Consider the following 12,810-nt stretch of genomic DNA (forward strand, 5'->3'; position numbering starts at 1 on the left):
CGTGATTTGTTATCTGGCTCCACTAACTCAAGAAATTGAAGTCCTGCCAAGCCACGACTGCCTATGAGCACTCAAATGCAAAAGGGATGGTGTTTGCATCGATGAACAATTGTAAACACAGACAGCCCTTCAGAGGCAAGGTTCTTAAAAGAACAGCAAAACATTCAAATCTGTAATGCAACAAAAACAAGGAAGGAAAGTTTATAAAAGCTGATATATGAATCATTTGGATGGAGCCATGTTCCTCCCAGACTGGCTCGCATCCAGCAGCTGTATGACCTGCTCTCCTCAGATAAGAGATTTCAGGACAAAAACAGGTGATGTAATGCACTTAAATTCCCTATGAACACATTTTGAAAACACAAGAGACGCAAAAACCAAGCCCACTAACCAGATTTAAATTGACCTGTGTTTTTTCTCTCTGTGTGTGTTTTGTTTGTTTATTTGTTTATTTTATGAGGACAATTTACTTTAATAGACATTAATGTACCAGAGTTAGCCAAATGTTTATTTTTCATCTGCAGTCGCTTTTAAGGTTTAGGATTGTTACCCTCCACTCTTTAATCAAAAGACCAGGCTGGTGCCTTCACAGTGCCCCCTGCAGGTCCTGGGAAGGTACTGTTAAATGAAGTGAAGTGTCCTCTGTTAAGAATTAAAGGAGGAATACTGTTAAGAACTATTAAGAATACTATACGTATCCTCTTTAGTAAAAACGCTTCCTGACTTATTCTGTATTTGGCTTCAGTTAATGATTTTCCATTTGAAAGATTAATATTTCCGATGGACCCTTACACAGTTTGATCTTCTGAGGCAGAATCTATTGACCACCTTTCGTATATGCCTAAATTTCCAATTGTACATGTTTTTGGTCTTATATTCATTGTTGGATCTCTTTAAAAATAAACAACACTGTATTTGTACCTATAAGGATATCATTCATTTTATTAATGACAATCATCTCAGATGTTATCATTCTTGTTGTCATTCTAGGTAGATACCATATGTGGTAAGGCGGTACTCCTTCATTTACTGGTTTCAAAAATAACTTTACCAGCTACTTTAAATCCCTGAAGTATGTTTTGTTATCTTTTTTTTTGTCATATTGAAAGCTAACTAAATTTATACTTTGCTTTGTCTTTGCTTTGTTATTGTGCTTTGTGTTGCAGTATTCATGTTAACCTCCTGGTTTATTGGTTTGCATTTGTCTTTTGGTGTTTCTTGTTCTTCGTGAATGTTTCTACTTTTTTTAGTTTACACTTGTCCTCATTGCTCATGTGACTTCCTACTATTAATGAACAGTATGTATTAAGTTACACATGCACTTGATGTACAAATGTTGTTAAAAAGTTTTATAAAAAAAACAAAGACAAAAAGAATAGTTTTGTCTGCTAAAATATCTACAGATATTAATAACTGATCATTTATTAATGGGATATGAATATACCTACATAAACAATGTAAATAAAATGTAGGGTTGGGTCCCCCCCTCCCCATATTTTGCTATATATTGTGATATATGACCTATTTGAAACCAGTGAGCATTTTTTTTGCTTCCAAAAATCATATACCAACAAGAAAAACAAATCATACAAAAGCAGTAAACCCTGGGATAAACATCAGAGTGCAACTGTGTTGACAAGGGGTAAATAAATTAATAAATCAATGAATAAGTTAAACACAACATTAAAGGTCAGGGATAAAAAAAAATAAATCCAAATAAATGTTCAAACAAATATATCAGTGTGGGAGCAGAAAGTCTTTGGGTTCTTAGAGAAGGTTGTAGTTTTAATTAAAAAAATTCTTTCTTAAACAACAAAGCAAGGGACTTTGTTTTTTTTCAACCCTCAACTTTATTGCACAACTCACCAAATACATATATAATATATCATTTGGAACAATAAAGACATTGTATACAAACATAAATCTTTATTTTTGGAAAACTGGTTTGAGCATTGAATTTATTTAGTGAAACAATTATTCAGTTCTGATGGTGTTTTAATTTCATATTCCAAACTCTTAGACAGTATCCCAATACCACCAAAAGAATATGCTCTTGTTTTTGACGTTATTCCATCTGGTGCTGTAGTGCTTTTCAAAACCTCTGCAGCTGCTGAAGTGTGTTATTTAAATTTGGATTCTGCTAACACCACTATAGGTCAAATTTGTTTTTCCAATAAATAAATAAATAAATAATCATGATATATGTGCTTTATTCCGAAAGGATGTGTTCCAAATGTTGTATCTTACTGGAATAATCTAACTTCTAATCTGAACTGGAGGAAATAATGCTGTATTCCCTCCAAATACTTGAAAATGACTGAGGTCAAAAAAATGTCTCTAAAAACGATTTTTTTTTTTTATCCCTGCAAGACATTTCTGCAAAGATACAAAAAAGCTGTTGATGTTACCTGCTCATTTTGTAAACAATTTGTAAAAGATTTGTGTCATCTGTTCTGGTCCTGGTATTTCTCCTGTATTTCTGGAAAAATGTCTGAACATTTATCCCCCACCCCAAAAAAAATTGATTTCCATTTCTTTATTTCATATGTAGATATGTTGTTTGGTTCGTTTCTATGTCCCAACCAAATCAGATCAATATTATATCATCATTTTAATTCTGTCACTTGAAAAATACCATATTTGTAAATCTAAATTTACAAACCCTCATTTTTAATTTTTGAAAAGAAACTTGGGCAATATTTAATAACGACACAACATTCTAAAAACTGAAAAGATGTCAAAACCACTGAACTACGTCTGCTGTATTCATTAAAATTAATTCATTAAAATTAATTTACAATTATTAATATCTTTTCCCCTGGTGTTATACTGTTCGTGTGTTTTTCACGTTTTTGTTTTTGTTTTTTGTTTTTTTATGGACTACTGAACAACATTCAATAAAGTTTTTTTTTTTATTATTATTATTATTGACAAATCAGGAAGTTGCAAAACGTCAATGCAAAACCGAGCAGTTTCATTGGCTAAAAAGATCGGTCGCTTAGTTCGACCACTGATTGGTCTCTGTCAGTCGCGTGCACATGTCGTTTACATCGAATCGGAGAGTGAGTTTGTGAATCAGCACAAAGCTGAGAAAATAGATGACATTCACTCAGTTTAGCGTTTTAATTCGGAAACATTAAACCTCCATTCACCAGGATGGATGCGCTCCTTTCCTTTATCTTCCACTCGGAGGAAGACGAGTTGTTCGTTTTGGACTGCATGGCTTACTTCATGGTTTTTATGGCAGTCTGCACTTTCGTTAGCTTGCTTTTTGAAAACGTCCCATACGGACGATATGCTACGAGTAAATATGGATTTCCAGTTAACGTTAAGTTCGCCTGGTTCGTTCAGGAGCTGCCCTCGCTGTTGTTGCCTGTGTGTCTGGTGGTTTGGACATCCTCCGCCAAAACGTCCCGACTACCAAACCAGCTTCTTATTATGATGTTTCTTTGCCACTACATCCAGAGGTAAGGTAGTGACTCTATTAAACTTAGATTGTAGGAAGTGTTTCATATCTCCCTTCAATGTGCGCTAACTGATATATGATCACTGCATTAAAAAGAAGTCTAGTAGTCTTGTTAATAGCACATTTTTTATATATATTTATCTCTTCTGCAGGGCCCTCATTTATCCATTTTTAATCAGAGGCGGGAAAGCTACACCGTTCCTCTCCTTTTTCCTGGCCTTTATTTTCTGCATCTATAATGGCTATATGCAAGTCAGGTACCTGAGCCATTATGCTGAGTACCCTGCATACTGGGTTACACATCCAAGCTTCATCATTGGTGGGTATTCAGTGTCCTCTTCTACATGTTCAGAAAAAGAAGTTAAAAAGCAAAGAAAAGTCCCGCAGTTGTAAATAATGTCATTTATTCGTAATACACTGCCTATCTGGAAAAAAGTCACCACTTGGATATAACTAAGCAAATGGGTAAGAACCTCCCATTAGATAATTACTGCACCGATGATTATGTTTCAGCTGGCTAAAGTTGTTTAAACTTAACTGATGTAGTGAGTAGCTTCTCAGTTCTTTAACAACCATGGTGGAAGACGCATTCTGTGATCGTGGAAAATATGTCAGTCTGTTTAAGAAGACAGACTGCAGTAACTACTGAAATTGGGTTCATAGCTGGCAAACACATTTTTTAAAACCAGAAGGATACTGGGAAACTATCACCTCAGAGGAAGAAATGTGGTTGGAGAAAAATGTTGAATGATCGTGATAATGATCACTGTAACATTTGGTGATGTCAAACTGTGAGAAAACGAGTAAAATTCAGGCTCTGTTTAATTATTAATGAAAGTAAGAGATTTCTACAGGTACAATGCGAGGAAATTCAAAGCATTGGGACTAAACAGCTGTGTAGCTTTAAGAAAACTACTTATCAGTGAGGTTTATTGGGGGAAAAAAGGCTTCAATTTACTAGGAAGCAAAAAGATTGGGCACTGGATCAATGGAAGAAGGTCATGTAGTTGATCAGGTCTAGATTCAGCAACATTATGTATATTCATCTGAACTGGATATACTGAATGAGCAGGTTATACCACATTTCCTGATGACATGGACATATTCTAGGATAACAAAGCCAGGATTCATCAGGCTCAAATTGTAAAAGAGTGGTTCAGGGAGCACGAGACATTGTTTTCACGCATGGATTGGCTACCACAGACCAGACCTGAGTCCAGACCTGAATCCCATTTAGAATCTTTGGAATATACTGGAGAAGACTTTGGACTACTCCCATCTGTACTACAAAATCTAGTCGATAAATTAATAAAACTCTGGATGGAAATAAATGTTGTGACATTTCAGAATCTTATTGAAACAATGCCACAGTGGAAACATGCCTGAGTCAAAGGTAAAGGTGGTCCAATGAAATATTAGTGTCTTTTTATTGATTTTTGGATGGGCAGAGCAAAGTTTCATGTGTTCAGATCATCATTACTTTAAAAGGGATTAAACACTTATTTAAAAAGTCAGTAAAGAAAAGGGGATATTACAGTTCTCTTTAAATAAGTTATTTCCTAAAAAATTCTATATTTATATCCAATATTTTCTGGTTGTAGAATGAAAGATGTCAAGTTAAGATTAAATAATAGCTGGATAGAAAATAAAGACTGGATTCTTGACATTGATAGAAATGGTTCAGCAAATAAGCAAATGACATTAGTGTGAAGAGTTAATCCGAGAGAAATTACTTACAGATGCATTAACATTTACATTTGCAGATGTAAAAATGGATTAAAGGCTGTGTTGGTGTTTGCTAATATGCCAGTTAATTGCCATGGCAACACTAGCTCGGAGAAGCTATAATAACTCTGTAACTACCGTTGTTATAACTCTAAAGACACCTAATCCTTCAGTGTCAATACCATTAACCATCTTCTGCCACTTGTTTGTATTGATCAAGCTGTTATTTAGAGAAAATACAGCTGCCCCGTTTATCTTGTACCTGTGAAACATTTTTGATAAAGCAACTTTGGATTTTTCCCCAGGGTCTGTGTTGTGGTTGGCCGGCTGGCTGATAAATTTACACTCTGACCACATCCTGAGGAACCTGAGAAAGCCTGGGGAGACTGGTTACAAGATTCCCAGAGGTGAGGTCTTTTGATTGAGGTTGATTGAGGCGCAAATGTTTTCAAGGATAAGTGAAAATTTATATAAATGGAAAGAAAACAGAAGTAAGAAATAAAGATATGTGACCAGAATGTAGGTATGTTTCCTTGTTAAGTATTAGCATCACCAAAACCGTAAAGAATATACTTTAAAACCACAAAGACCAGGTTGAAATTTGTAGAAATACTACATGATGTTTGCCTCCTATTCATACTTTGCTTCTAATTTTGGGCTTTTTTTTTAATCAGAAAAGCTGTAAAGAGGAGCACATGTTGCTCTCCATTATATATGTTGGTCTGACTTATTCTCCTGTAAATTTAGGCAACCCTGTCACATATATTTTGGTCTGTATCTGTTGAAAATGTACAATGGAAATCAGAACAAACACGGAACTTCAATACTAGCTTACATGTTTACTTTAATTTAGCCTCATTAATTACCATGTCCACACACTTCCGAACCACTAACAAATCTAATGTGGCATCTCAGACCTCCAAGATTGTGACCACTGAGTCCGATTTTGCTGCTATTTTATTTGCAGCACTACTAAATTTTAGAACAAGATCAAACAATGCGAGTAGAAAGAAATGTAGTTTATTTTCTCCCAAGTAGAAGTAAGTCCGATCCTCCTGTGACTTGTCAGTGCTGATTATCTGATGAGGATTAGACGGGGAATCAGCAGCTGATCTCACTAAAAAGATATTTGATGTACTGCTCTCAATGCGCCGACACGAGCCAGAAAACTAGTTTTCTGGCTCAAACACAAACTTAAGATGTGAGACACACACACACTGATAGAGTGATGCCATTCTGAGGGGGACAGATGCACTGATGGTAGAGCAGCATATTAAAAAGCAGGAGGTAGTTTAAGAGTTTGGGGGGAAAAAATCAGAGATCATTGGCGTTGACACTGAGGGCTCAGTCTTCAAACACTGTTTTCCCTTAAATATTTCTATTACCATATCACTTATTTATGAGTAATAATGTTCAGATGGCATAGATATTAGTCTACACTCACTGGCCACTTTTTAGGTTCAGTTGCTTGTTCACACAAATAGCTAATTTGTTAATCACGTGGCAGCCATTTAATACATTTAGGCATGTAGACATGGTCGAGACGACTTTCTAGAGTTCAAATTGAGTATTTCAGAAGCTGCTGATCTACTGGGATTATTACACAGAACCATCACTAGAATTTACAGAGAATGGTCTGAAAAAGAGAAAATATCCAGTGAGCAGCAGTTGTCAGGACTAAAATGCCTTATTGCTATCAGAGGAGAATGGGTAGACTGGTTCAGGATGATAGGTAACAGGAACTTAAATAACCACTGGCTCCAACCAAAAGTATGTAGAATACCTTCTCTGAAGACACAGCATGTCAAACTTTGAAACAAATGGGCTCCAACACCAGAAGAACACACTGTGACCATGTCCATCCCTTTATGACCACAGTGCAGCATCTTCTGATGCTGCGTCCAGCAGGATAATGCACCATGTCACAAAGCTCAGATCATCTCCACCTGCTTTCTAGAACATGACGATGAGTTCACTGGACTCCAGCAGTCTCCACAGTCACCAGATCTCAGTCCAGTAGAGCGGCTTTGGGATGTGGTGGAACAGGAGATTCTCATGGATGTGCAGCCAATATATCTGCAGCAACTGTGTGATGCTGTCATGGCAATAGCTTGTTGAAGCTATGACACCAGGAATTAAGGTACCGCTAGTTCTGAAGGCAAAAGGGGCTCCAACCTGGTACTAGCAGTGTGTCGCTTATAAAGTGGCCAGCGACTGTAGATAAGTGGTGTTCCTAAAATGTTCATTTCTTATTGTATTTGTTAATTGTATTATTATTCATTATCTCGCTGTGCACAGCCTTATGAGCAACAAAATATAAATCTACTCTTATTAACTATTGGTTTTATTCCTTTATATTGAAAAACTAGTATAAAACCTACAAGCACAAATACTAGTTTTTAATGCTGTGAAACGAACCATTCCTCAGCAGTCTTATTACTTTATCTCAGCTCCTTTACTGGTATATTGTAGCGCTACCTCTTAGGTCCATTGTGATATATTTTTTTCAGCAGCTGGCTGAGAGTAATCACATCATGACATGGAAAACTGCTGTCTCTGTACACTAGCTGCTAGTTTTCCATTGTAGTGTGATGATTATATGCAGAATCACAGGTTGTCACTAGTTATCTTTTCCTCTGTGGACTCTGAACGTCCTTTCATTAGTGTACAAAAGGTTTTTGCTGTACTGTGTCTGAAAATGGTTCAGCTTGGAGTGTGTTAGATTATTCTTTCACTGACAGAGACAGAGAAACTGCAGAGTGCTGATAGTAATTATGTTAGACAGCGAGCCGAGCCTGCACCGGAACATAGACATTATATGTAAGTGCATGTGCAAGCCAGTCTGACTCGATATTCATCCTAAAAAAAAAAACAAAACATGGAAAACATGTTGAAGCTTTTTATGAGACAATTTTTGGATTTTAAGCCATTCAAAAATCCTTGCAGAACTTTGTATATTTTTATTAAATAGTTTTTATATTCATACATGTTTCCTTGTAATTTCATTCAAAGCCTGTGTTGGTTCTGCAGAAGCAGGTCGGCCTCCCTGCCGGTGTTTTGGTCTTTATATTAAGCTAAACTCATTTGCTGCTCTCTGAAACTCAGAATAAACAAAAATTAAATCAGTCTTTGTTCTACAATATATTTTTTCCACACACACATTACATTTTTAATTTAGTTTTAGTTAAATCTGTTACCAATATGTAAAACAAATGGTGAAAAGTGTTTTAATCAGAATTCAGCCTTTTGTCAAATGACTGCAGTAGTTTGGGACATTTGTTAATAAATGGCCAGAGCTGCACAATATATCAAAACTATATTGTTATCACAGCGTCAACAAGCACAATATAAATATGGCAAAGTCATAATGACCTGAAATAAGGAAAACCCTCATCAATAGTTAAGTTTCAATAAGAGAAAATTTTGTTTCTGTGCACATTCTACAGCTAATATGAACAGGTGCAGAAGTGACATGATTAAACCTTAGATTAGCAAAATGGAGTGAAATATTTGTTTATAAATTGCAAAATTCAACCAGAAATTTCCATGTTTTCCTTGTATAGTAAGTAGTTCAATGCCCAGTTGGAATTAATGGGAACATAACACCGGGGTACACATGCAAATTTTCACTAAGGAGGCTAGTTTTGGGGCATAACTCAGTTGTTCTTGAATGCAACACATTAACTAAGCATATCGGGTCACATGCTGACTCAAAAATCAGAACAAAGAAAAACTGAAATTGAACGACTTTTTCTTCAGCAGCTCCCACTTCGTTCCACTGTGTGAGGCCGACGTCGACATTCAGAATATCACAAACCGGTCTGAGAAAGTTTTGCTTATCTGACACGGCCTGTCATAGTTCATGTTGTCATAGTTACAGGCTCATCCTTGGTCACAACTGGACAGATTTTCAATACAGTGTTGCCCCAACACAGAGCGATGAGGGGAGAACATGCTACTTCTGTAAATCAGAAAGGACTTAATGAGCTTGTTTTAGCTGGCGTTCCTACAGTTAAATAAAACAGCGTCTGTGGAGATAGTAAGTGCACTAAATCTTCCTGAGTGCACTAAAAGACGTTACTTGTAGAAACTTGTGCAAGCAGATGTGGATCTGCCCCCTTTTTTCTTTTTTTTCTTTTTTTTTAGTTTTCGACCTTTACAATGTGAAAATGGATTACTGTTATATAAGATGTGATGGGGGGAGGAGGTTGTTGAAAAGATTTTGGCTCATTACCAAAGTCCTTTTGAGAAATGGCCTTGACATGTAAAGCTGTAAAAGTTTGCATTTGGCATATTTAAGTGACACTATATGAAACTACATGAACCATTTTGTAATCATAAGATGTTCACGAATGGAAGCCCCCCGGATCAGGATCACAGTCACAACTACTTTCTGAGTCTGAACTTGTGGTGAACCTGCTGAAACATTCTGGACCCACAAGGAAAATAAAATATAGAAGGTGAGGATGGAAGAAGCTGTGAGATTTGCTGCTCCAAAGCTATTTCCAGGCACATCTGGAATCCCATCAGCCAAGTAAATTGTTTTCCAAAGTAAAATATCTGTGTTGTTCTTGCTTCATTGAACATATAAAAGGAAAAGCAGAAAACCTGACGTCGCTGTCCTCCGTCTCACAGGTGGAATGTTTGAATATGTTTCCGGGGCCAACTTCCTAGGCGAGATAATGGAGTGGGCTGGCTTCGCTCTGGCTGGCCACTCTGTTCACAGCGCAGCTTTCGCCATCTTTACAGCAGTGGTCCTCGCCAGCAGGGCTGTGGCCCACCACAAGTAAGAATAACAACACACACACACAGTAAGAAGGTGGGCACGGGTTGTGCTGTATGAATACATTTTAAAGGACCTGTTTTTATTTTTTTCTTTCTCTGCAGATGGTACGTTAATAAGTTTGAAGACTATCCTAAAAAGAGGAAAGCATTGATTCCCTTTCTTTTCTAGAAGCTCAAAAAGGTATTGGCTTAGTGTGGCTGAGAAGAAAATTCTTTTTTTCTTACATTGACTGACACACCAGTTGCATTCTTAAATAAATGAAGAACCTCAGCAACCGTGGACTAAATGAGCTGGAAGCGTTGTATTTGCAGCAGAGACAACATCAAGCAATGCTCCAGAAGAAATTAGAAAGCCAATAAAATATACCTCAGTACTAAAACATTGGATTTATACACTCTGCACCAGCAAGCAACAGCTTTAAGACTCTCCTCTGATCCACACACTTTCCCAGGTGGAGCACAAACTTCGAAATTCAAGACAGACATTTAAATTTTCATTAATCCTCGAGGCTCATCTGTTGCAAATCTCCTTAACATCCATCCAGATTAGACAGACAAGGTGTCTTGAATTAAGTGCAGCCTGGCTTTCCTGCTGCATTTCGTTCTCATGCCTCATATATTTTCTTTTTCTACTGACCTCATCATCTCACTTTGGAACAAAGGTAACTTTAACTAACCCTAACCCAAAGCTGAGACTCCTGTCTCAGGGCTGTCCTCGGCCAGAGAGCTACAGGGAAATCGTTGAAGAGTGCCTCAATAATTCACTCAAGCCTGAAATGAGGAGATGAGAGCTGGCAACACACGTTACTTCTGTCAGGATTTCTAAGAAACTGTAACAAAGAAAAGAGGAAGAAATTGCAGAGAAAAATCTTGATGACATGTCAGAGCTGCAGCATTACTGACACTGAATGGATGATGATGTGCAAGGCTTAAATAGGCAGAGGGATGTTTTTTTTTTAATTGTTAATGTTACCATGAGCCAGAAACTCTTGTCTATGTGGGTGTGGACTTTTACTGAATGTCTGAATATTTTAATCTGCCTTGATGTCAGTGTTTCTTAATAATTTTAGATTTTAAAGAAGTGCAACTATCGTGTTGTTTAAATGTGTTTCTAATTGAACTCATGCACAGGTTAACTGGCATTGATTTACACTCATGTAAAGCTTGACAACTGAACCATGTAAGTTGCTCCTGTGACTCCTCACTTCTCCCTTCCTTAGAGGAGGCCATTTTTCAGCACCAGGTTTTCTCATTAACAACAGTGTCATTAATAAATAATAGAAGTGCTGCATCTGAGTGGGATGAAAAATGACAGCTGTGTGCCACTGAAGGCTAAACAGTCACATCCTTCTAAATCCCTACTGTCCTGTCTTTCTCTCTTCCAGGCTATTTCATCTGCATATCCTCTTTATCCTCGCCTCTTGTAATTGTACCACTATATTACACTGACAGTGGAATATAGTCAAGTGGCAGGTTTGACTTTACTATAGTCAAGTATGCAATTTGACTATAGTGTCATTCATCTTCAAGCAGATGGTAGTGGGATATCTTTTAGCATCTGGGTGAAACAGCTTCAAAATCCCTCATGCAGGCTGCAAATTCTCCTCACTATATTGCATGTAGCGAAGCTGTAGAGAAGCAGCAGCAGTTGAAGCCTGCAGTGCTGCAATATGTAAGGGATTCAGCTAGCAACTAAATGTATATTTTAAAAAGGGCACATTTGCTCTTTGCTGCTGCACATTTGAAAGATCTCCATTTGTAAAGCCCAGTAGGAGTTATGTTATGTCCCACTATCCTCATAGGTTGTAACTCGGTGCAGGGATTGAGCCAAGTTGATCATCTTCGTATTGCTATTGGAAAACTAGTATTAAAGCTTGCAGACCAGGCTAGCTGTCATTAGCTAAATGATAACAACTGTGTTATCCAGAGCTTTTCTTCCTTCACTTGTCTACAAGTTTAGATTTACATGGAACCTTCTTATTGGGTGGCTTTGAAGGCCTTGGATTAATTGACCCATCAGGAACAGAGCAGATGTGTTGGAGATTGTTCTTAAAGAGACAGAAGCTACAACAGTGTTGTAGAGAGAAAGGGAGGATGGACGCTGCAGAAATTTACAAAGTGAGAAACATAACAGACTTTTTAAACATTAAAACCTGTAAACCTATTCATGAATATATATTACAATGGCAATATTAATTTACATATATATATATATATATATATATATATATATATATACATATATGTATATATATATACATATATGTGTGTGTGTACATATATATATATATATATATATATATATATATATATATATATATATATGTGTATATATATATATATATATATATATATATATATATATATATATATGTGTATATATGTGTATATATATATATATATATATATATATATATATATATATATGTGTATATATATGTATATATATGCTTTTTATTAAAATGTGATAATAAAGATTAAGATTAAGCCCCCTTTTTTTAATGCTGTTGACTGAGATCTGTCTAAATCCCATCTTTTCCGTGCAGGCGATAAGAAAAATTACCTTTTTTAAAAAAATATGAAGTCTTTATTTTACCCTTTAACAAAATGTAATAAAAAATTTACTTTTAATTTGGGGGGGGTCTATTGGGGGACAGAACCAAAATGTCTTAGAAACTGTATGTAACAAATATGTGACGTTGGGCTCTTATGGGTTAAATTGTAATTGTTTTGCATTTTAGGCATTTCTTATTGAACTTTCTTCATCATAAATTGCATAAATTTGGAAGCAGATATTTGCAGTGGAATTCAGTGCAGTTTAATTGTGCTAGCTG

General features: G+C 36.3%; 1 protein-coding gene across 1 annotated transcript; it reads left to right on the forward strand.

Moving 5' to 3' along the window:
* The first annotated feature begins 2,969 nt into the window (after positions 1 to 2,969).
* Positions 2,970 to 11,267, forward strand: srd5a1 (steroid-5-alpha-reductase, alpha polypeptide 1 (3-oxo-5 alpha-steroid delta 4-dehydrogenase alpha 1)). Its single transcript, XM_042011538.1, has 5 exons — positions 2,970 to 3,467; positions 3,619 to 3,785; positions 5,497 to 5,598; positions 9,827 to 9,977; positions 10,079 to 11,267. The coding sequence occupies exons 1-5, from the start codon at positions 3,157 to 3,159 to the stop codon at positions 10,143 to 10,145; spliced, it is 798 nt and encodes a 265-aa protein (XP_041867472.1). The 5' UTR covers positions 2,970 to 3,156; the 3' UTR covers positions 10,146 to 11,267.
* The last annotated feature ends 1,543 nt before the right edge of the window (positions 11,268 to 12,810 follow it).

Source organism: Melanotaenia boesemani, chromosome 17 (assembly GCF_017639745.1).
Source record: "Melanotaenia boesemani isolate fMelBoe1 chromosome 17, fMelBoe1.pri, whole genome shotgun sequence".
Lineage (NCBI taxonomy): Eukaryota > Metazoa > Chordata > Actinopteri > Atheriniformes > Melanotaeniidae > Melanotaenia > Melanotaenia boesemani.

Bases quoted from the DNA above. Each gene is read 5' to 3' on its own strand.
- srd5a1 (XM_042011538.1), top strand. From the start codon at position 3,157: ATGGATGCGCTCCTTTCCTTTATCTTCCACTCGGAGGAAGACGAGTTG. The intron at 3,468-3,618 runs GTAAGGTAGTGA...TCTCTTCTGCAG, and splicing joins CTTTGCCACTACATCCAGAG to GGCCCTCATTTATCCATTTT. The intron at 3,786-5,496 runs GTGGGTATTCAG...ATTTTTCCCCAG, and splicing joins ACATCCAAGCTTCATCATTG to GGTCTGTGTTGTGGTTGGCC.